Raw genomic sequence first — 25,154 nt, 5'->3', positions numbered from 1 at the left:
AGCCATCGTAGGTGTAAAAGTTCTTTCTGACACAAAAGTTGTTTGCACTGCAGAGAATGGTGTTATAAAGTTGCTGGCACCCAGTGCCCCAGATGGATGGTTAAGTGAGATAAATCATGGTATACAATGGATAAAGTTGAGTGCACCCAGTGCCCCAGATGGATGGTTAAGTGAGATAAATCATGGTATACAATGGATAGAGTTGAGTGCATCATAACCCAAAACTGTATGAATTTGTTGCTTACGATCTGTTACCATATCAGTGAAACCACCGATCACTTCGGCTATGCAATTTTTCTCTTTAATTCTATCGGTTACAACTGCAACGATAAACATTTCTCTTTATTTGCTTGGACGTCAAAAGAAGAGTTGAGTTTTTATTGTAGTGGAAACGATGAGAAAGAAAACGTTACTTCCCGCTCTGCAATGCCTGCCCTGCCAATCGATCTTTATCTCTTGGATATTGCTTCCAAGCTTAACATCAAAAATATTTTACAATCTCATTACTTTGGTCCTCATTCTTTACTTATCAATCTAAGTTTACACACTCCTTCACATTTAATTTTCTAATTTTTAACATTCAATTATTTAAATATTATATTTTATATATATATATATGTGCACAATTTATTAGATTATCTTAGATCAATTTTGAGGAAATATCAATTTCCTTTCCATTTTGGAGAGCCATTTAATTCTACACATTTCAACCTTATTTTTATGATTTTGCATTATTTATGCATATTTTTTTCTTTTTGATATATATTAAGGTTTGTATTTTTATCATATTAACATTTTCATGCACCCTTAGACAATATAAGATTCATTTTCAGATTGAATATATTCTTGTCATTTCTAATTTTTATCTAAAAGTAAATATTTGAGCTCTCTTTCATATTTTTTTTATGAGACCAAAGAGTGTTGCCCTAAAACCTAGAATGTGACAAACTAATGAGAAGAAAGTTTAGATTCTAATGCTCATAATTAGAATAGTAACAAGTGTGACCATGATGCTCATGTAGATAATCAAGATTTTGTAAATGATTTGGCTAGTTTGACTAAAATGAAGAATCCTACATAATTAGTAGATATGATTTTTGATATATTTACAAATAAACCTTATGGATCTATGACTATTCAAGTGATTTTTTCAATATTTCTTCTTCTATAGTGGTTAGTGCATTTCTTTATAGTCTCACATCTACCATATATCCCTCATTCACCATTACTTCTTCTAATAACACTACTAATTTTCTTAATACCACATCAATTACTATCTCCCAAATTCGGACCTATACCTTTTCCAGTTATCCTCTATCTTAGGGCCTAGATTCTAGATTATCTCCTCCTCTTCTACTTATGACTCATATCATGTATCACACTTCTATGCCACTTTCATAAATGATCATTCAACCTATTGTTGCCCAATTACCCGAACCACCTTTGTTACCCATACCATATCAATACCCTTAAGTACCTTTCCTCTTCCATGTCTTTATTCCAAGCAATTACTTAATCTACCTCTCACTTCCTATACCCATTCTAGTGGTTCCCATTTATTTAGCCACCCTTACTCTTCTATAGAAGTAGTATTTTACAAAATAGATAAAGAAGGAAAGAAAGTTGATGAAAAATATAATAATAGATTTGGGTTTAAGAATGTCATACACACTATAATCTTATTATATTGTGACATTTCTATTATGTATGGGATTAATGACACCGGTGACCTTAATTTACATGTAATATATTGTACAACTACATCGATAGAATTTCTTTATGAGGATGAATTATTAATCCCATGTCTCCCTATGACCGCTTAAGTGCATTTTTATTTTGTACTTAAATTTAAATAGTTGGAGTGCTCCCAAGCAAATTTAAAATTGTGCTTCCCTTTCTTAGTAGAGCAACTACTATTTAGGAATTAAAAATAAGTTGTGGAAAGAAATGGGGATTGAAATAAGCATCAACTGCATATTGAGAAAAGTGTTTAGATATGAAGGAAGAAAATGAGCTACAGAAAATTTCCTTACATAAAATTCATAAACAAAAAGGTGAACATAGATGATCATCTTCTTATAGAGTCCATTTATATCAACCCCATCACAATATCTTTTTAGTTCCTAAATATTTTATTTACTTGCATGGTTGTGAGTGCTACATACTTGAGATGAATGACCATTTTAACATTCACATGTACCTCAAAGTTCTTAGTTGGGATAAGATGTAATGGTTAAATTTGCATATGGTCCATGTCATTCCCATTTATTTTTGTGCCTAATGTATGGCAATTTCTTGGTACATGTACATAGTGACAAATGATGCAATCTTATGCAAAGTTGGGCTCATTTCCCTAACATTTTATCTATGTGTGAAAATGAATATCCTTATACATCTATCCCTACACTACCCACTTACACACTCTCTTATACATTAATCTCATCCACCTACTTAGCACACATATTTATGCATCTACCTCCATTTAAATATTTACCAATTTTACTAGATTTGTATCATATTCTAGATAAGTTTAAAGTCCTGAAATTGTCCCTTTCAAATTTATAATTCAAAATTTAAATTTATTTGACTGATTCCCCCATCTTTCCATATTTATCCAATGAGACAAATGTTGGTGACATTCAATTCAAATTCATTCTAATTGTTGCGTACAATCAAATGGCCATCTTTTGACTATATTCTCTAGAGCATTGGAGTAATTAATAGTGATACATTTCAAATTCATTTAATAAGAAGAGTAAAGAAGTTGCATACTTAAGCACTTTCCTAATATTTTTATGTTATTCAATTTAAGGGGAATGATGAACTAAGAAAAAGCTCCCTATGAAAAAACAACAATCCTTTATAAGGATACCCAAGCATTTAGAAAAGGTAATCTAGAAGATCACATATCAAGTAAAATTGCAAAGTAGAACACTAATTATTACAAAGATGAATCTAGAGATAAACATTAATTTGTCTTAAACTCATGTTTGGTTACATCCTTGAACAAATTAGGTATCCAATATGAACTCTTAGGTAGCTCATTAATAGAGAGGGATTATTTCCATGTTTTCTATCAAACAAATTCTAAAATCTCATTCATTTTGATCTTCATTCTACAAGTTGCATACCTCTCTCTTTTACATTTAATTTTTAATTATACATTCAATTATTCAAATATCATATATGTATGATATATAATTTGATTTGATTTAAGATTTATCTATACTTGCATATATATTTAATTAATTAACTCTAATAACATCAAAAGAAAATTCTTTTTCTTTTCAAATCTATATCAGTCAAATATAAATAATAATAATCATTAATCATTAATGTGGTGAAATATAATTCTCAACATAAAAAATCACATATTTTTAACATAAGATAAATTTTCAACCAAAGAAAAAACCGACACATTTATATCTAAATCGCTTCTCACCTACATACACTAAGTCAAATTTTATTAAATCCTACATAGGGGAAGCGTACCAGTAGTAGTTATATCTAACTTCGCACACCCATAAATTCTAAATGCTACATCATATTTTGACTTCTAGTTATATCTAACTTCGCACACCCATAAATTCTAAATGCTACATCATATTTTGACTTCTAGTTATATCTAACTTCGCACACCCATAAATTCTAAATGCTACATCATATTTTGACTTCTTTTTTTATTGTCTCTGCATGCAGCTTAACTGCTTATATCTATTGTTTCGGCTTCTAGGTAGTAACAATGCGCACGGTGGTATCCATTATGCGTACAAGGGTAAAAAAGTACACATTTCAAAGTGTCCCCTAATCCCTGCTTAAAGATGCCCCAATAATTTTACACTTAAAAATTGCTATTACTTATGCATAAATTACTTAATAGTCTTGACCTATGAGTACCAATAAAGATACACAAATGGACCAATTACGATCCCGAAATGCTACATGTAAAATTTATTAATAGATTTTTAATTATTTAATTTTTAATTTTTTTTAAATTAATAATTAAGAAATTGAATATGAAAAAAAAAAAACAATTATTAAAACAAACTTGAACCAGTGCTATTCCCCTACCCAACAAATATATTTATGTCAAAAATCAACTCATGAAGTGCATAACTTGGAAATTGAGATAAAACTGAATATAACAAGTCATACAAGTAATAGGTAAGCAAGTCATACAAGTAATAGGTAAGAATTGATTATAAAACATAAAAAAGTAGGTTCCATACATGTGAGGGAGGTGGGTCCTGCACGGCCTTGAAAACGAAGCCATCAAATAGGGTGGCAGAAATTTGGAGATTGCATGAAGTCTATAATAATGTCATACGGGTAATCAGTTTCTGAAGGTTATTTAGGAATCCACTTTATTATAACTGTCAGCATTAAAGATTTTTATATGGAACAGAGATTTATTTATTGCCGAACTTTTTTGTTAAAATGAAAATATTGTTAAAGCATCTTGTTATGCACTGGATTCTCATACTATAATTGTTCTGTAAATCTCACTACTAATTATGCTGCTTTAATGTATTTTTAATCTTTCTATAGTAATAAAACTTTATTTAAAGAAAAAAATCTTTAACTTTATCTAACTATATAATAACAATATTATTACCCCCAAAAGAAACTTTTAAAACCACAATTTCTGTCATGAATTAATTACAGACCCCTAATTAAAAATTAACACTTAAACCAGTGGACCCTGCTGAGCTTTTGCTATCTGTAACGTTCGGTGGAGCAACTGCTAATTTTTAAGAGCAACAAACCGGATTCGAACCTGTATTCTGCTGTAAATAAATATTTTACTGATCTCTTTCATAGAACAAAAATGAAGAACAGAACTCTTTAACATTTAATTATATTATTGCAGTCCTTGGACTCGAAATAGTTTGCAGGTATTAGCCCAGCAAGAAAATGCCACGTCCATAAACATATTTAAACGTTCTGAACCTGTCAATTGCCTGAGCATCCAAACCCTCTTTATACACAGAAATTCTCTGTCGCAGCAGATAACCTGAAAAAACTAAAAACAGGAATTTTGTCCTTCTCGACATGAAGACACTAGCAATCATAAAGGGAGCTTACACCGCATAATAGCACAGCCATCTTTTAGCCTTTTCATTCTAGGGTTTGAGCAGACTAGTCATTTGAATCCGAACCAAGCGGCCATCTGTGTAGGATTAAAAATGCCGGGAATGTGAATATCATCTGAGCGGAGGAAATCGGTGGTGAGAGTAGAGTACAGCGCTTCCTGTTCTCTGGCAGCTTCATCTCCCCGGAGCTTCTTCTTTGGCTGAGCGGTGGCGTTTTCCCGAGGTGTCGTGTTCGAATCCTGTGGGGGCCATGGTTTCCCCAGCAATGTTCCGCGGTGGAGGTATTCCCTGGCAAGAAAACAAGCCAGCCGCCTGTTAACCGCTTTGGCTCCCGAGGGCGGCAAACAGGGTGGGGGTATTTTATGTCCATTGGAGGCGATTGGCAGGGGATCGAACCCTGCCGGTGGCGATTGGCTTGTCCTGGCAGATCCGTGGCCCTGAAAAGAGCTGTAGTTTGAGCTGACGTTATTACTCATAAAATACTCAGCGTCCTTGAGCAGCCTCATCTTCTTGGACATTATGCTGGTTCGCCTGTCATCTTCCACAAAGGGTTTTCGTCTTCTGCAATCTGCCCATTCCTTTTGCTGCTGTTGCGGTCGAAGCGGAGACCGGTGCATGTATTTATCCATGGGCAGGTCTGAGACTGAAATCAGGTCTCCACGGGATTCGAACACAAGATGTTGTAGATTGGGGGATCTTGTCCAATAATCCCTCCAAGGACCAAAATAATTTGGGGAAAAAGGATCTTCTTTACAAATGCTGCTTCTTCAAACTATTGATTTCAATTCAATGTTCTTGTTTGTTTCTTTAAAATAGTTAACAGCTCCGTCCTGTGTTTACTGCCTCCTGGCTTCCAATCGAGACAGGGCAAAGCGAACAAAAAGCAATCTCTCCAACCAAATGACACGATTGTCAGGCTTCCCTGTTCTTAATTTAACCCCGGATTGCCCCTCAAATGGCATACTAGGTACTGTAATCCCGTGCAAGTACATATATACAATGTATATACACATAAGTATAGTTATCCAATATAGTATACACACAATTACGTCTATTTTTTTTTCCCATTTTGTCTAAGGCTCCAACCAATTATGAGCAAACACAACAACAGGGAATGCGACCGAATTTTGCGACGTGGGCATTTACTATTGTTGGACTGCTTTCGTGTAATTGCGACAGATGTAGTAAGCATGAGGGAATTGATTATTTTTTAAGTAATGTTCATTTTTCTTGTTAAGAATTGATTTTGGGGAAAACGTTTTGGAAACTTTTGTTTTCCTTCTAAATTAATTATATATTAGTACAGATACAATTGATTGAAAACGTTTTGTTGTATTATCTACAAAGAGTAGTATTTATTAGTATTTATTATTCATTTTTTTCTTTAGCATTGATATTTTGGAAACCTTTTGGAAACTTTTTTTTTCGTTTATATTAATTATATATTAGCACAAACATTTTGTTGTTCTAAAAAATGTTCTAAAAGGAATAGCATTTTGTATAAAATGAAATAATTTTTAGATTGAATAATATTTTTCAGTGAGATAATATTTTAGGATGGTATTATTTAGGTTAGAAAATAAGTCTTATTTGTTCTTATGTAAAATTTTTTTATAAGTATTTCTTAGAAATTAATATAAGAAATTATGGAAGATCAAAAGGTGTAAATTAGCATTTCATAATAAACATCATTATGAGAGTTTAAATTTAAGTCTTCATATGCTTTTACCAATTAAGTTTAATCTCTTGGATAAAAATAACTAGCTTACATATATTTGATTTTAATCAAATATATATATAAATATATAATACGCCGAGAGATATCCTTATCGAGGCACCTATTTTTATCATGCACCTAAACTCTAATAGGCGCCTCGATAAGGATATCTCTCGGCGTATTATATACATATTTGATTAAAATCAAATATATGTAAGCTAGTCGTAGCGGCGGCTCAACATGGGAAACAATTAAAAAAATCAAAATAGAACTATATAATATTATATTAATAACATTTGTTGCAATAATATGTAATATTATTATTGTTATTTTTTATTTGTTTGTACTGAAATAAATTATATTATAGTATTATTATATTATTAATATATGAAATTTCAAATATCTATTTAGACTATTTTATATTATATTTATGTGTTGCAAGATCAAAGCAAATTCTAAAATCTAAGATATATTAAACTTTATTTAATGATAATATAAAACTTTATTTAATCGTGAGTATTATGGTTATGGTTAGCATTAGGGTTAATGTTTACATCATGGTTCAGGTTAGATTTATGATTAGGGTTAGAGTTGGCATCAAGGTTAGGGTTTGGTTTTGGTTTAGGATTATGGTTAGGGTTAGGGTTCAGTGTTAAGGTTAAATTTATTGTTAGGGATACAATTACCTTTAGGGTTAAGATCAAAGTTAGGGCTAGAAATAAGGTTATGGTTCAATTACATTAGAATTAGGGTTAAATTAGTATTAAAGTTCAATAAGGATTAGGGTTTGGGCTTGACTAAAGTTAGGAATAGATTAGGATTAAAGTACCATTTGGGTTAGGGTTAAGTTTAGGGTAGGATTATTGTTATGCTTAAGGTTTAGGATGATGGTTAGATTAGCGTTATCATTAGAATTAGGATAATTATTATGATTAGGGTTATGGTTTGGGGTTATGGTTAGGTTTGTTATTTACATCATGGCTGGGGTTAAGGTTAGGTTTAGGATTATGGTTAGGGTCATAGTTAGGATTATGGATAGGGATAGGGTTTACATCATAGCTAGAGCTAGGGTTAGGGTTAGGTTTGTGAGTAACATCATGGTTAGGGTTAGGTTTAGGCTTAGTGTAGGATTACCATTAAGATTACCATTAAGATTACTATTGTAGGATAGATCTTGGGGTTATTGTTAGGGTTGAAATATGGTTTGACTTATAGTTTAGTTACTATTATTGTTCAATAACAGTTATGGTTAGGATTAACATTAAGTTAGGACCGAGTTTTAATTAGAGAGAAATATTTGAGTTAGGGTTAAGTTATAGTTAGTTTCATTTAGGGTTCAATTATGGTTAGGGTTTGGTTATGGTAAGGGCTTGATTATAGTTAGGATTTAATTATAGTATGGATTATAGTTCAATTAGGGTTAGAAATAGGGACATGATTCAATTTCATTATGGTTATGGTTAAATGAGGATTAGGTATTGGGCTAAAATTTAATTAGGATTAGGTTTCAATTAGGGTTTAATTCCAAGGTTAGAGTGAAGCTTAGGGTTAGGTTATGGTTAGGTCTCAATTATGGTAGGATTAGGTTTAGGGTTAAGGTTTTTATTGTAGGAAAATGGTTGGGTTTATTTATATTTAGATTAGAGTCAGGGTTAAGGTTAATGTTAGGTTGTGATTAATGTTACTATTGTAGAATAAATCTTGTGGTTATGGTTAGAATTCAAATATGGGTCGACTTATAGTTTAATTAGCATTACAGTTCAAGCATAATTATTGTTAGGGTTAACATTAGGCTAGGTTTAAATGAGGGTTATGCTACAATTAGGGTTAAACTATTGTAGGATAATGCTTGGGTTCAATTATATTTAGATGAGAGTTAGGGTTAAGGTTAGCTTAAATTAGGGGAATGGTTAATGTTATGTTATGATTAAGATTACTATTGTAGGATAAATCTTGGGGTTACGGTTAGGGTTCACATATGGTCCTAGTTATAGTTTTATTAGTGTTTTGGTGTAAGAACAATTAGGATTAGGATTAAAATTAGGTTAGTATTGGGGTTTAATTAGTGAGAAATATTTTCCAAGTAAGGGTTAAGTTATAGTTAGTTACAGTAAGGGGTTCACTTACTGTTAGAATTTGATTATGGTAAGGGTTTAATTGTAGTTAGTGTTTGATTATGGTTAGTGTTTAATTATGGTATGAATTATCGTTCAATTAGGGTTAGAAATAACATCATGATTCAATTCTATTAGGGTTAGTGTTAAATGAGGATTAGGGTTTCGGCTAAAATTCCATTAGGGTTATAGTTAAGTTTAGGGCTAGGGTTTAATTATTCTTAGAGGGTTCAAGTTGTAGTCAAGGTTTGATTGTAGGGTTCTCTTTTAGTTTAGGGTTAGGTTTTAATGATTAGGTTTCAATTATTATAAGATTAAGCTATAATGATGGTTACTATTCTAAGATAATGTTTGGGGTAAGGGTTGGGGTCAAATTATGATTAGGGTAAATATTATGTTATGATTAAGGTTAGTATTGTAGCATAAATTTTGGGGTTATAATTAGGGTTAAAATATGGTTCAAGTTATAGGTTAATTAGAATTATGGTTCAAGCAAAATTAGGGTTAGGGTTATAATTATATAAATACTATTTGTAATTGGGTCAATATTTTGAAGATATAGTGGGATTTTCTTAAATTAATATTATGCTTAGGGTTGAATTAGTGTTAGATTAAGGTTCATGTTGTACGTAGGGTTTACTTCTATGGTTATCTAGTTAATTTTTTAGTGAGGTAAGGGTTTCCATTCAGTTAGATGAATTAGTGTTAAGGGTTAAGATTATATTTAATTATATTTAGGGTTCAATTATGATTATAGTATGACTATGGTAAGGTTCGATTATAGTTAGGGTTAGGATTAGAGTTGAAATAGGGTTAGGGTTTGATTATGATAAGGGTTTAATTATAGTTATGGTTAGTATTACATTTAAATTAGGTTTAAATTAAGGTTATGATTTAGTTACATTAGGGTTCGGATTAAATTAGGAATAAAGTTCCATTAGGGTTAGGGTTTGGCCTAAAATTCAATTTGGATTAGGGTTTGATTATGTTTAGATGAGGGTTCAAGTTGTAGTTAGGGCTTAATTGATGGGTTATAGTTATGTTTAGGGTTAGGTTATAGTTAGATTTCAATTATGGTAAGATTAGGTTATGGTTATGGTTATGGTTAGGGTTTAGTTATGGGTCTACATTTAGGATAAGGTTTGAGCATAAGACTAGGGTTCAATTAGCAATATGGCTAGGTTTAAGGTTGGGTTAGGGTTAATGTAAGGTTATAATTAGGGTTACCATTGTAAAAAAATTATTGGGGTTAGGATTATGGATCAATTAGAGTTACTTTAGGATTATGGTTAATGTTGAATAAGTATTTGATTTAGTATTACAGTTCAATTAGATTTCAATTATTAAGGGTTAGGGTTAGTGTTGTGATTCAATCATAACCCTAGTAACTATTATATCAATTCAACATACAAAAAAATGATTGTTTTAGAAAAAATACAATAAATATGTTTTGTTTAATAATAAATATGTTAAGGTAAGAGAATTTAGAATAAAAGCATACCTTCCATGTAGGAGTCAAACATAAATCAATACAAAATAATGTATTTCTTAATTTACCATAAGACCCAAAATATTGACATCTTATTCATTTCTTTTAAATTAATACATTATAATAGAAACTAAAATGCATGATCAATGCATCCAAAACTATCATATAGGATTAGGGTTATAATTTGTGGCAATGTTTATTAAGAGTTAAAATTAGACTTCAATAGGGTTACAATTTTAATTAGGATAAGGGTTAGCATTCAATTTAAATCAAGATTATGATTACAATTCAATTTGTTGAAGGGATAAGGTTTAATTTGGTTTAGTGTTAGAGTTAGGGTTAGGATTTAAGCTTAGGGTTCAATTCGTTATAGTTTTAAGGTTTAATAATATTTAAGGTTATGGTTTATTTTGGTTTAGTATTAGGTTTAAAGTTCAATTTGATTTATTGTTTAATTAAAGGTTTAGAGTTAGGGTTCAATTATGTTTATTGATATGTTTAGGGTTCAATTTGTATTTAAGGTTTTCTTTAAGTTTAGTGTAGGGTTAGGGTTCAATCAGGTTTATTGGTATGTTTAGGGTTCAATTTTATTTAAGGTTTTGTTTGAATGTGGAGTAGAGTTAGGGTTAAATTAGGTTTATAATTAGCATTCAATTTAGTTTTGGGTTAAGTTATGCTTAGATTTCAATTAGGTAAGATTAGAGGTTTAAAATTTCTTTTAATTAAAATTATCTTACTCATCACCTTAAATCTAACTCTAAACTTAATAAAATTTAAACTCTAACTATAAAGAAAAAGCTAATTAAGTTCTTATCAAACTCCAACCCTAACCATAACCATAATTAAAATATAATCTTAATTTGAGGGTTTAATCTTTATGAAACAATTTGAGTATATAATTTTTTTAAGAATATTTATTTATATACATAGTTTTGATTTTTTTTTTAATTTAGAAACATTATATTTTTATGATTAAAATTTAGAGACATAAAAAGTTCTTTTAAATATTTGTGTATGTAATTTCGATCTTTCCAATTTAGAAATTAAAATGTGGAAACATAATAATTCTTTTTGATCTTTCTAAATTGAAAATTAAAGATTGTATATTATTTTTTAAATATTTGTGTATAAGATGTAAATTTGAAACATAATATTTTTTATGTTTAAGATTTAGAAACATATAAATTCCTTTTTGATCTTTCTAAATTAAAAATTAGGATTCTTTTCTTCCTTTCTCTTTCTAAATTGATACTACTATAATAAATTAATTTTTACAATATTTTTTTTGAAATCATATACATATTATTTGCATTCATAACACTTATTATCATTTTCTTAATATATTGATAAGAGGACAAAAAGTTATAGATGTTGGTTTTGCTACAATTGTTTGGTAATCTACACATTTTAATAGAATAAAGTGAAATTATTATCAAAATGGAAATAAAAGAAAATAAAATATAAATATATTTTAAAAATAACAAACACATCTATAATAATGAATAATTGATTGTGATTTTTTTAATCTAATTTTATAAGATTGAAAACATGTAAACTTTGATAATGTAATTTTACTTTCACGTTAATTTTATGTAGGTAAATAGTTTTTGAGGCCAAATCAATCATTGACTTGATTCTTATCAATTATTTTTCCAATGCTTGTAAAGCAATATTTATAATTGCACACCTGGAATACATATCTATGAATGCATTTCTAACAAACTGCTTATGAATCCCAACTCACACATATTGATTGATTTATTTTTCCTAATTGCAATGCTTCACATGATTTCAAATCTGACTCAAAGAAATGTGCAAAGAGTATTCCCAAGCTTGAGTGGGATATTATATATTAATATAATATCAATAATGAGTGAAAGAAAAAACAAAAAAAGAGGATTTCAGCTTGAAGATTTGTAGAGGTAAGTATACTTACACATCCTATAAATGTGAGGTCAAGTAGCACTGGAAACCGTAGCATATCCATGCGAGTGCAGAGAGCTACATTAATATCTCATAATGCCTTAAGATCTGAGAATGTATATATCCAATGACATTAATTATATATGCAATCTATGCAAAAAGTTCATTCAAAAAGTTCTTACCATTGCAATCTATGCACATGTATTAGAGGTCAAAAGCTACAGGAAATGAAAAAGTGAAGACACAAAATTGATCGTAGAAGATGAAAGTATCTTTTCAATATTTTTCCACAACAGTCTAGATATCTTTAATTGAGAAGAAATATTATAGTGTACCTAGTTAAGACAGACAATCACAGCGACAGGTATTGGGGAGTTGTCTCTGCAGTTTTCCTTGAACCACCAAAGCTACGCTTTCCTTGTATAAATGCTACCGTAAAATTTGCAGAATTGTAATACGCTGATTGCAGAATTGAAATCGATATAATTGAAGAGAGAAGTGAATGCAAGTACTAAAAGCTGTAAATTCAATCGTTTCAACTTCCTTGTAACGTTTGGTTACATTCTTCATCCCAGTTGTTTGTAATATGCAATCTGTGTTTGTAGTATGCAATCTGTAACTGTTGCAGAATCTTTGATTCAAATCATATTGTGTTTGGAGCATGCATGTAACCGGTGCAGGATAGTGTGTAACTTGCTCCTGCTGTGACTGTGACCATCCAACTTTTTGAAAACGTAACTGTCATCCGTTTTCTTTAGTGTATACACGGATGCCTTCACTCCCCCCCTGCTGCGACTGTAGGAACGCCTCTCGGCGTAATAAAAGTATGAAAATAATGATAATTTAAAAAATAAACTCCAACAAAGGTATGGAGTACCCATATGAATTGATAATCATACCTTGATTGATGAGAAGAGCCCAAGTGTGGTTATATCCTAGTAGATCTCACGCCAATAGAAGGGAACCTTTAAACAATGTAATTTTTTAGCACCCCTCCTTCGTGGATCAACTCCTTAATGTTATGGCTCAAATATTCAAATTGTGTGATCTTTCAATTTGTTTCAAAGCATGGTTATGTAGAAATAGAGTATTTTTCAAAAGTATCATGAGAGATTGGTATTTGTGACTAATGTGATTCTTCTTGGAATCCAAAAGAATCAATCCCATCAAACAAAGTTCTCTCTTGGTAGGAATGTAGAAGTGAAAGACTCCACTTCTATCAAGTCCTTCTTGTACACTTTCTTAAGGAGGAAGAGGTGGTAAGGATTCACTCTTTAGCACTAATTGGACTTCATTGAGAACATTGGATCTTATTAACATCTATACATTATAGATCTCAAAATCATAGGAATCTTTGTATAGGTGTTTCATGTGTCAAAAGGCTTCTTTATAATAATCTTTTCTTTTATAGGGGATTAATAGGGTTATGTAATATCTCCAAACAAAAAATATTTTGAAAATAAAGCTTTTATGGTTTTTTATCTGAAGCGGTGTTGCATTATGAGGGCTCTCTTTGCCCTTTTTATCCTCTAGGCCTTGGCCTCTCCTATTGAGGTGGAGAGGGTTTAGTCAGGTGATTTGGTGATTAAGTTTCAACATCACAATTTTTCTTCAGATTGTCCTATAGAGGTGGTGCCATGTTATATTGAGGTGAATATGGTATGATCTGGAGAAGTTGGGTGGTGTTGTTTGGGGGTTGTCAAGGCCCTATTTTTTGGATGTGGAGAAGCTTTTGATGCCCCTCTCTCTTCTCTCTCTCTGGTGTATCCTTTAGAGGTGGAGTTCGTGAATGATAAGTGTGTGCGGGAAAAGTGGTGCGATGAAATGGAAAATACGAATTCAGGACTAGTCCACACACCAATGGGACTCTTGGTGCAAGTTATGGAATTATATAGAATAACTCAACTTCCCAAGGGATGTTCCATTGTTCTCTATCTCACAAGACCCCTCAAGCTAATGCCTTTGCTCTCAGATCACTGAGCAAAGTGACTTAGGGATGACAATCATGAGAATGAGGGATGTTTGATCAATCTAACATGAATGCAATCCTAAATGTGCATGATATTAACCAATATGATTTAAGCTAGCATGTATATGATGATAAGATGAAAGGATTAGTAAAAGAACTATCCTAACATGATACACTAGCTTAATATGATTATTATGATAATAGAAATACTTCTAAAATGTTTATTAGATTATTTCTATTCAAAGAGAGACTAAATGCTTTATAAAAATGAGTGCAGATTAGATGCATGAAACTTGGATCATGAAAATGAGAGAAAGAGGGCTCTATTTATAGGAAAAATAGGGCAATGGATGGTCAAGATTGGATGATCTTATCAAGGGCCAGGATTGAAAGTTATCAATCCATGTTTACAATTCTCACCAATGAAATAGTGACAATTGTCAACATAAGACTGCTTGAGAGGGGATGTAAGAAGCATTAAATGCTCGAGAAGAACTCATGGTTACCTTAGGAGGTAAGGGTTAAGGTTAGGTTAGGGTTATCCAATGGATAAAGCTTTTACCCAAGGGGTAAACTCTTGTGCAAGGGTTAAAGGGATAACCAAAGTTAAGGCCATCAATGCTTGATGAGACCCTTGGGTTAGATGAGGGTTGAGTTAGAGAGAAAGTCTCTAATCATGCAAGAGGGTTGAGTTAACCATTAATGGTTTAGAAGACTTTCAAGGTTAACGAGTTGAAGACATAAAGCCTTTAATGGTTTTTAAAGACTTTGGGGGTTTGAGAAGTGACTTCCCTTTGTTTAGGGATGTGACAATATTTAGTAGATGGGTTAGGCTAATTTAGAAGGGATTAGAAGAATCTAGAAGGGGATTTAGGGAGGCAAGTGGGAGATGTAGGAGAATGCAAGTGGATGGAGGGTAATTTTAATTAAAATAAATTGCTTTATTTCAACAAAATAGATGCAAGTGGGGGATTTAAATAAATTAGATTTATTTATTTGCCATGAGCAATTTAATTAAATGTAAATTTAATTAAAAGGGGAGAAAGGGAAATTAATTAGATAAAGTAATTTATTTAATTAAAGGATATGAAAGGCTTAGGTGAATTTAATTAAATAAATTGAATAACTTATTTAATCAAATAGATGAATGTGAATAATTTTAATTAAATAAAATTTAATTAAAATAGAGGAATGAGGTTAAAATGAATATTAAATATTCACTTAGGAAAGTGGTCATTTTTATACGTCTACATTTTGCCCCTCTTTGAAGTGACGTGTGTGCACATGTTAATTCAAAGAAAATTGTCGAATATGTCGCCAAAAATTTGATCAATGTGATGTCATGTGTTGAGATGTTGATGTCATGCCTCGGATTTGATAAATGATATTGATGATGCCCCCTCAGGAGATGAATCAAAAAAATTGAAAATTTCGTTGAGTTGATAATCGTTTTGGATTTGATCGTATTTTAAAATTTTGTTGGTGTTTAATGCGTGTTAATTGATTCATCTCCCGAAAATGATGTTTGATAGGGTTAAAAGTGAGACAACGAGCAAAATACATGCCCCACCTACTAACCCTAATTTACTTTTACCCCATAAAAATGTGAAAAGTGATTTTATTTGTACCATTTGCACCCATTTGACTTTTGTGAGAGTGACATTTGGAGAGTGACAAGATGTCGGTTCCCTATGCTTCACACCGATTCAAGTGCGTTCGTCGATACCGGAGGCCCATCACGTATGGTTCACCTGTAAGTCATCCTATTTTTGTCCTTTTTGCTTTTTTTTTTGTCGATTTTAGTCATGTTTTTAATTTTTGACCTCTGAATCTTGTGGTTTAGCACGTAGGGTTGACTTTGTAGTGCATACAATAAACACCATAACGCGTAGGTTAGTTTTAGCTAGGGTAGTGTCTAGAAGCCCCTAAGTAGCGCGTAGTAGGTTTAGGGTAGTGCATAGGATAGAATGACGCATAGGGCTAACAGGGTAGCGCATGCGGGGAACAGGGTAGTGCATAGGGTTGACCTAGCGCATAGGGATTCTTGGTTAGCACTGTGGAAACTTTGGATAGTGCATAGGGTTAATCTAGTGCATAGAGAAGATAGGTTCGCACGGTGGAAGATTTGGGTAGTGCATAGGGTTAACCTAGCGCATAGAGTAAAGGTCTTAGTGTGTAGCCGAGTTTAGCTAGCACATAGGTGGCAGCGTAGCACGTGGGAGGGTTATCTTAGCGCGTGAGCAGGAACAATAGCTAGAAAGAAGTGGGAAGATTGTGTTGCGGAGAAAAATAGATGAGGTAGATGATTTAGGGGTGAATAGGTGCCTGCTGAGCTATGTCAAGGTCGTGCATGCTATCTTAATGTTCGATTTTGTTGCTTTGATATGGATTGCCAGATTGAGTGTTTGTTTTTTATGAGGATCCTGATGTTCTTTCGATATGGATCTTTGATTTTTGTCTTGTAATTGAATTTGATATCCGATATGAGTTTCGATTCGTGATTTCCGATATGGTTCCTGATGTGATGGATTTTTGATGTGCTTATGTTTTTTATTTCGATATGGGACTATGATTTTCGATATGGGATTTTGAAATGGAACTTGATTTGATGTTTCGTTGTTTCAAGTTGATTTGATGTCGATATAGATTTCTGATTTTTTTTTTATATGAAACTTGATTTGATACTTGCATTGTTTCAAGTTTGATATTGTGTGTTGATGTGGATATGGAATTCTGATATTTGATATAAAACTTGATTTGATACTTCGTTGTTTCAAGTTTGACATTGTGTTGATGTGGATATGGAATTCTGATATTTGATATGAAACTTGATTTGATACTTCGTTGTTTCAAGTTTGACATTGTGTTGATGTGGATATGGAATCCTGATATTTGATATGAAACTTGATTTGATACTTCGTTGTTTCAAGTTGATTTTGTGAAATTGTGATTGTTGATGTATCGGATCTAGATTTGGGTACTGATGTTTGGATATGTTTTGTTGTTACAAGAATGACCTGGCATACTTCAGTCGTGAGAGCTATTTCCTAGACCATGGTCTTTGATTCCTCGGTTGACACAAGCTAATAGGGATATTATTAAGAGGTGTGGGTTATCCTCTTTGTTGGACATGCCTCGGTATATCATTAACCGGGGTTTGCTGACAACTTTGGCAGAGAGATATGGTACAGTGACATGAACACCTTTCATTTGGCTACTGGGGAGATGACAGTCACTCTAGAGGACTATTATCATATTTTATGGATTCCAGTGATTGGAGCACTATTGCCATATGAGCAGACAGAGGAGGATGGGATAGAGGCTCTTTGCTGGATATTCCATGATGATCAAATATGTGGATATGAGATCCCTTGGCAGGAGTTTATAGATTTTGATTATGCTCCACTGCCCTCTATACTGGCAAGTTTCATAGGTGGCTTCTTGTGTCCCAACTGTAGGTCGAAGGGATTGGTAGTGGGTTGGGGATTGGTGCTAGAGGATATGGTGACTCAGGGTCGCAGGTTTGCATGGGGGTCTTGTATGTTGGCCCATCTTTACAGAGAGCTGCACTAGGTAGTGTATTTGGGATACACAAGTTTATCAATCGGGGTCACATTACTACAAGTGTGGGCTTGGGAGTGCATTCCCACAGTGAGGCCACTTGCAGATAGGGATAGGCCAGTTGGTTGGGCTTATGCGTATGGGTACACAAGGATAGTTGTCCACCGTAAGCTGGGCAAACTAGAGCATTGGAGGAGGGTGCTAGATGATATTGATACGGCCATCTGGAGACTGTATATGGATTGTGAGGTGTGGACGGAGGACGGGATAGAGATGCCCTATGTATATATGTCGAGATACTTGATAGGGCAGACGCCTTTTATCATTGAGAGGTTCTTGCATAGTTATGTTCAGTGGCAGTATGGTTGACAATAGGGTATATCATAGGGAGCATGCTTATATGCTCGTTGGAGATAGGATGTGCCAGAGTGGGGTCTAACTATTGATAGTGCAATGATTGTGGAGGAGTACATGCATTTGGATGAATAGATGTGGGATTACAGGTTTGGAGTGGTTGATGCTAGGATGACGGAGGAGTTTGCAGTGCTCTTTGTGGCCCATGTCATGGCACTGATATCAGATCCGATAGAGATGATTCCTGCCTTTGATGATGATGAGGATGAGCAGCCAGAGAGGCTAGTGAGATGAAGAGAGGAGGGAGAGGAGATGGAGGAGGTATATGGGGATGATGGAGGAGATGACGGGGGAGATAGAGGAGGGGATGGAGGAGATAGAGGGAGGATTGGAGGAGGGGATGGGGGGAGGAGAGGAGATGTGGGGAGGAGAGGAGATGGATTAGTCAGGTGGGTAGTTGGTGAGGGAGGGAGGGGAGGTTTGGCAGTTGGAGCTAGTGGAGTTGGTAGAGCAGGCAAGGTGCTAGCAGCTGTGGGTAGGATGGAGGAGTTCAGGCGGCCCACCCAGAGGAGGAGATCAGATGTATTACCTCCACCGGGGCCTAGGATAGGGACAGGGATGGGTGGGACCATGACACAAGTACCCATTCAAGTTCGGGTACCCACCCACTGATAAGACACATAGATTAGGTCACCACAGATCACAGTGCAGTAGCTTCAGGCACAGATATTGGCTCATCAGCGTCAGATTACCTAGATTATGGTAGAGCGGGATATGATGAAAAAGCGCCTAGGGCGAGCAGAGGAGCTTGCAAAGAGACTGTAGAGAGCGACGGTTGGTGCCCTTATGAGGGACACACTGAGGGAGATATGGTACACGGCTAAGGAGGCCGAGTACTATAGGTGATTATATGAGGAGCTAGTCCCTAGAGAGCATAGAGCTCCTAGCTATACGACTAGTCGATCTATTCGGGGCCAGACGGGGACAAAGAGCAGAGGTGTTACAGGGTCGTCACAATGTGATCCACCGGGAGATCCAGGTGCTAGGACATTTGCTGTGAGACCATCAGCCTCAAGAGATAGTCATACCTGAGAGAGTTGTCTCTATTGTATTCTAAGCATTTTGTTGTAGTTTGACATACATGACATCTTTTGTATATTTTGATGATTTTTTGATATATATATGACACCGATTTTCCAATCCATATGTGATGCGCTTTATGAATGATGATTTATGCATTTGATATGATGCTTCTATGATGATGATGTGATGCTTTATATAAATGTTTTTGATTTGATATTGATGATTTGATTATGTTGGAGATGTAATGAGATAATGATATGTTGCTATGATGACTGATTTGTGAGATGTATCTTGAAAATGAGATGTATGATAATGATATGCAACTAAATGCGAGTTTAAGAATGATATGCAACTAAATGCAAGTTTAAGAATGATATGCAACTAAATGCAAGTTTTAAAATGATATGCAACTAATTGATCATCCTCATTCTGTCGTTTGTCATTCCTGTGTAGTCACATTTTTTTGCTCTTTTTTTGTTTATCATCATTGACTTTTTGATATGTTGGAAGTTTACGCAAGAATAATGGTATAATTGAACCATAATGACTTGAGTAAAACACACATGGATTTTTGATATTGCAAGACGACACAAGCGTCGAGGTATAATTGAACCAAGATGACCTGAGTGTTGCTTGTGTATAAATAGACAAGATTGGACCATTTGTATGCGCAAAGTGGAGCAATGTCTTCATTGATACATTTTGAATCACGTCTCAAGACAAAATTTGCATAGTACAAGTGATCACCTCATAGACAGAAAACCAAAAAAATATCAGACCCTCCGGCCACTTTCTCTAGCTTGATGCATCGTTGAGAAAATTTAGGAGATCCAATAATTCAAAAAGTTCAAATGCAAAATAGTCAAAACTTCATGCGAGATGTAAACAAATTATAATTCAGAAAATCATCCATCATTTGTGTGTTGAAATTGGTAATAGGATCAGTATTTTGTTTTCTCGGCTGATGAGCTATTGTTGACAAGATTGGCTTGGCATGTTGTGATTTTTGTTTGCTTTTTGTTGGAATGCTTGAAGTCAGAGGAACGTTGCCCCTAGATATAGATACTAATCGATGTGGATATTTATAGTTGGATATTTATAGTAATTACCAAGCCATGGTGCCAGGATATAATGAACTGATCTTTAGATAATCAAGGACAATGACTAAGCTAAGTATGTCTGAGATAATGTTGTGTAAAAAGTGTTGGGCGATGGCCATTAGCTTTGACTTTGGCTACAAAAGATATGAGTAGTGATAGATAGAGGAGTTGTTCCCTCACAAATAGTGCCTATTGCCAATGTTGGCATTCTACACTCTTATGAGAATAGTTGATGTTGTCATTGATGGCAACCAATTGGCAACTCACCAATAATTGGGTTCTACATGTTCGACATCAAAAAATTCATACACCGACAGACACTGGCACCGACAGGCACTTCATCGACATTCAAATTACATCAACAATAAAGCATACCGGCACTCTAGCCGACATGGGATAAAGTTTTGTTTATATGAACTGTTTTGTAATAAAATTATCTTTTGTAAAGCCGACATGGTATATTGTAAAAGACTCATATATGTATGAGATCTTATAAGTCATTTTGATATGGGAGAGAGAGAGAGAGAGAGATAAGGAATTGTGTTGTGTGATGAGGCAATTTTGTATAAGGTGATATAGTTGACAACAAAGGTTTTGGTTATTGAATGAGCTTAAACCGGTATTGAACCTGGCATTAGAGATGTTGTTTTGAGCAGTACATTGTATTGGATTTGATAATCCATTTTGTAGTCAGTGTGACTCTTTATTGAGCAGTGAGCTCTAGGCTGTTGGCCTCCCTGCATGTGCAGGCCCCTCATTGTAAGTAGTATTTATTCATTGGCTAGTGAGTAAATATTGTGGGTCACAAATCCCACCAAGGCTTTTCCCACACCAGGTTTCCTCATTAAAATATCTTGTGTTATGGTGTGTTTCTATGCTATCTCTATTATTTCTGTTTATTGCAATAATTCTTATTTACCGGTACACTGTTTTGGGATGCAAAGTTATTAATAAGTTTAAATATTTTGTTAACTGGTTAGACATTGATTCACCCCCCCTCTTAGTGTCTTTGGGACTGTCATTGAATCTAACAACTAGGTTTTCACCACTTGTTTTTATTGCACCTTTTTGTTGTTTTGATTTTTTTGTTATTTTGCTGATTTTTCAATTTTTTTGTATTTTTTACTTTTTCGTGCATTAGACCACTCAAGTATAGAATTTCTTCAGATGGATGTTGTTTGTTGGTTTGTCGAGCACAACTCCCTCTAATGTTGTAATTTGATAGGCACTTGATCCATAGGCTAATATTATAACATAGGCGCCCAACTAGTTAGGTTCAAATTTCCCCTTCTTTTCTTGATCCTGTTGATTTTTGGGATTTTCTTTGAGTAATTGATCACCAATCTTAAAAATCCTAGGGATGACTTTGTGGTTGTAGCTTTTGCACATGCGTTGTTGGTATGCTTTGAGGTGATCATAGGCATGCTACCATTTTTCATCCAGAAGCTCTAGTTCTTGCAATCTGTTGACCTGATAATCCTCATCTGGATTGAGACCTTTTAAAGATACTCTGAGTGATGGAATCTCTACCTCAAGAGGTAAAATTTCTTCTGATACATATACCAAAGAATATGGCATAGCCCCTGTAGGTGTCCGGATGCTAGTCCTATAGGCCTAGAGTGTCGGATTGAGTTGTACATGCCAATCCTTTCCTGCATCATTTACTGTCTTCTTTAGGATTTTCAATATTGTTTTATTTGATGCCTCTGCTTGACCATTCACTTGTGGGTTGTAAGGTGTAGAGAAACAATGTTGGATTTTGAATTGTTCACATAGTTCTCGCACATCCTAATTTTTGAAGGGATGCCCATTGTCTGTGATGATGGAATTGGAAATGTCATATCTGTAGATCAGATAATTGAGAATAAATGAGGCAATCTATTTTCCAGTTACTGTGGTCAGTGGGATGACTTCAATCCATTTTATGAAATACTCTATCGTAGTGATTATGAACTTGTGTCCATTTGAAGAGGAAGGATGGATTTTCCCTACTGAATCAAGTCCCCACTGACAGAAAGGCCAAGATGTTGTAAATGACTATAACTCCTGTGCTGGTGCATGGATAAGATTGCCATGAATTTGGCACTTAGGACATTTCTTTGCAAAGTGATAAGAGTCCTTTTCCATTGTCGGCTGGTAATACCCCATTCTCAAAAGATTTTTAGCGAGAGTAGGACCACTTGAATGTGTGCCACAAATACCCTCATAAATCTCATGCAAAGCAGAGTTAGATTCAGTACAAACAAGACAATGAAGAAGAGTACCATCTAGACCTCAACGGTAAAGTGTGTCAGTAGTTAAGGTATACCGGGCGGCTTTCTAGATAAAGTTGCATTTTTGGTTATGTGATAGGTCAATGGGTAGGGTATTGGTTTTAAGATATTCATAGATTGTTTCATATAACAGAGAGTCCGAACTGATTAAGGCATAGATAACATGGGATACATAATTGTCATAAGTTGGGGAAAATAGTTGCTCTACCAGAAAATAATAACGACTTTGTTGCTCTGGGTTTTGTAGTATTGAAGCGATAGTAGCCATTGCATCGGCTGCTCTATTGTCCAACCTTGGTATTTTCTCAAAGGTGATGTGTACAAAATACTGTTTGAAGTCATCTACCATTCTTTTGTATGGCAACAACTTGTCATCTTTTGTCTGATATTCATTATTGATCTGATTTATAACCAGTTGGGAATCTCCATAGACTTTCAATTCTATGATTCTCCATTCCACAACCATTTTGATTCCTATGACCAGTGCTTCATACTCAATGATGTTATTTGTGCATGGAAACATGATTCTATATGATCTTGGTATGGTGTGTCCTTCAAGAGTGATGAACAAGATGCCGACACCTGAGCCATGTTGAGTGTAGGAACCATCAAAGTACAAGGTCCATTGTTTGGTGGTAACAGTAAGGACATCTCTGTCTAGAAATTCCAATTTCATTGGTTGCTTATCGGGCAGTGGCGCTTCAGCTAATTGATCTACAATTACTTCTCCCTTGATAGACCGACACTCTGTGTAGTGGATATCAAACTCGCTGAGGATCATGACCCATTTAGCTAATCTGCCTGTAAGAGCTGCTTTGCTAAGTAAATACTTGAGAGGATCAATTTTTTCTACTAGCTTGATTATGTGAGCTAGCATGTAATGTCGGAACTTTGAGAGGCAAAGACTACAACTAAACAGGCCTTCTCAATAAATGTGTAATTGAGCTCATAGCCATTTAATGTCCCGCTGATGTAATATATAGCTCGTTCCTTGCCTTCTTGATCTTATTGTGCTAAAAGTGCCCCCAATGATATGTCAGTTCTTGATATGTAGAGGATGAGTGGCTTCCCTGCTATTAGTGGTACTAGAACTGGTTGATTCATTAGATATTGCTTGATTTGATAGAATGATTCTGCACACTTGGCTTCCCAATTGAATGGTATGTTCTTATGTAGCAGATGATTGAATGGTAGACTTTTATCTACTATTTGGGCTACGAATTGCTTAATTGACTAGAGCCGTCCTTGTAGAGATCTGAGTTTATTGATGTTCCTGGGAGGTGGCATCTCCATGATGGCCTATACCTTCACTGGATCTACTTCAATGCCGTTTGCTAACATGATATAGCCTAATAATTTTCCTGATGTCACCCCGAAGACACACTTCTTAGGGTTTAGCCTGACTTGGAATTTCTCCAATCTTTGAAATATTTTATCTAATATGCCCAAATGTTATGCCCGGGTAAATGACTTAGCCAGTAAATCATCCACATAGTCCTCCATGAAGGTATGCATCATATCATGAAAGATTGTCATCATTACTCTTTGATAAGTTACCCTAGCATTCTTCAAGCCAAAAGGCATGACATTCCAACAATATGTTCCCCAAGGATAGGTGAATGATGTTTTATCTTGATCCTCTAGAGCTATCTTGATTTGATTATAGCCAGAAAAACTGTCCATTAATGATAGCATTGCATGGCCCGCTGTGAGGTCTACAATTATGTCAATGTTGGGCAAAGGAAAGTCATCCTTTGGATAGGCTTTGTTGACATCTCTTAAATCTATGCATATTTTGATGCTGCCATCTGGTTTTGAAACTGGTACAATGTTTGAAATCCATTCAACATAGTCTATAGGTCGAATGAATCTGGCATCTAATAGTTTCTTTAGTTCAATTTTGACCCTTAATTCTACATGCGGATTCATCTTTCTTAGGTTTTGCTTGACTAGCTTAGCTCTTGGAGCAATAGATAAATGATGCATGATTAAGTGTGGATCTACTCTAGGCATATCTGCATAGCACCAAGAAAAATTGATTTGCTTTTCTTTGAAGAATCTGATAAACTCTGGTTTTTCTTCTTTTGTCAGAGATTCTGCTAGGTGTATGTTTTTAGTTGCTTCTTTTGTACCAGTGTTGATTGATTGAGTGGGCTCAATCAATATGGGTGATCGCTCCTGATAGTGTTCAGGAAGAGTGTCAAGTCTCCTATCCTTAGGTGCCTGAAAAAGGTTTTCACCCTCAGATGCATCCTTTATTTTTACTTTTTTGTGATCTAGTGCTGTCATTGACTGGTTTTCAGCATTAGATCCTTTATTTCTTTCATTTTTGTGACTGAGAGACTTGGCACCATCCTGATTGTAGATATCGCTATTTTGTTTGTTAGTAGGGTTGACAGTACATAGGTAATGGATTCATCATCTGGAAAAATAGGTAAGTCATGGTGTTCAAGTTCATCCCAATCTATGAGATCAGGA

General features: G+C 34.2%; 1 protein-coding gene across 1 annotated transcript; it reads right to left on the bottom strand.

Annotated features, from left to right (window-relative positions):
- Nucleotides 1-4,842: 4,842 nt before the first annotated feature.
- Nucleotides 4,843-6,076, bottom strand: LOC131030081 (uncharacterized). Its single transcript, XM_057960761.2, has one exon. The coding sequence runs from the start codon at nt 5,720-5,722 to the stop codon at nt 5,144-5,146; it is 579 nt and encodes a 192-aa protein (XP_057816744.1). The 5' UTR covers nt 5,723-6,076; the 3' UTR covers nt 4,843-5,143.
- Between the last annotated feature and the right edge of the window lie 19,078 nt (nt 6,077-25,154).

This window comes from Cryptomeria japonica, chromosome 7 (assembly GCF_030272615.1).
Source record: "Cryptomeria japonica chromosome 7, Sugi_1.0, whole genome shotgun sequence".
In the NCBI taxonomy this organism is placed as follows: domain Eukaryota; kingdom Viridiplantae; phylum Streptophyta; class Pinopsida; order Cupressales; family Cupressaceae; genus Cryptomeria; species Cryptomeria japonica.
This window is presented reverse-complemented; position numbering and strand designations above follow the sequence as displayed.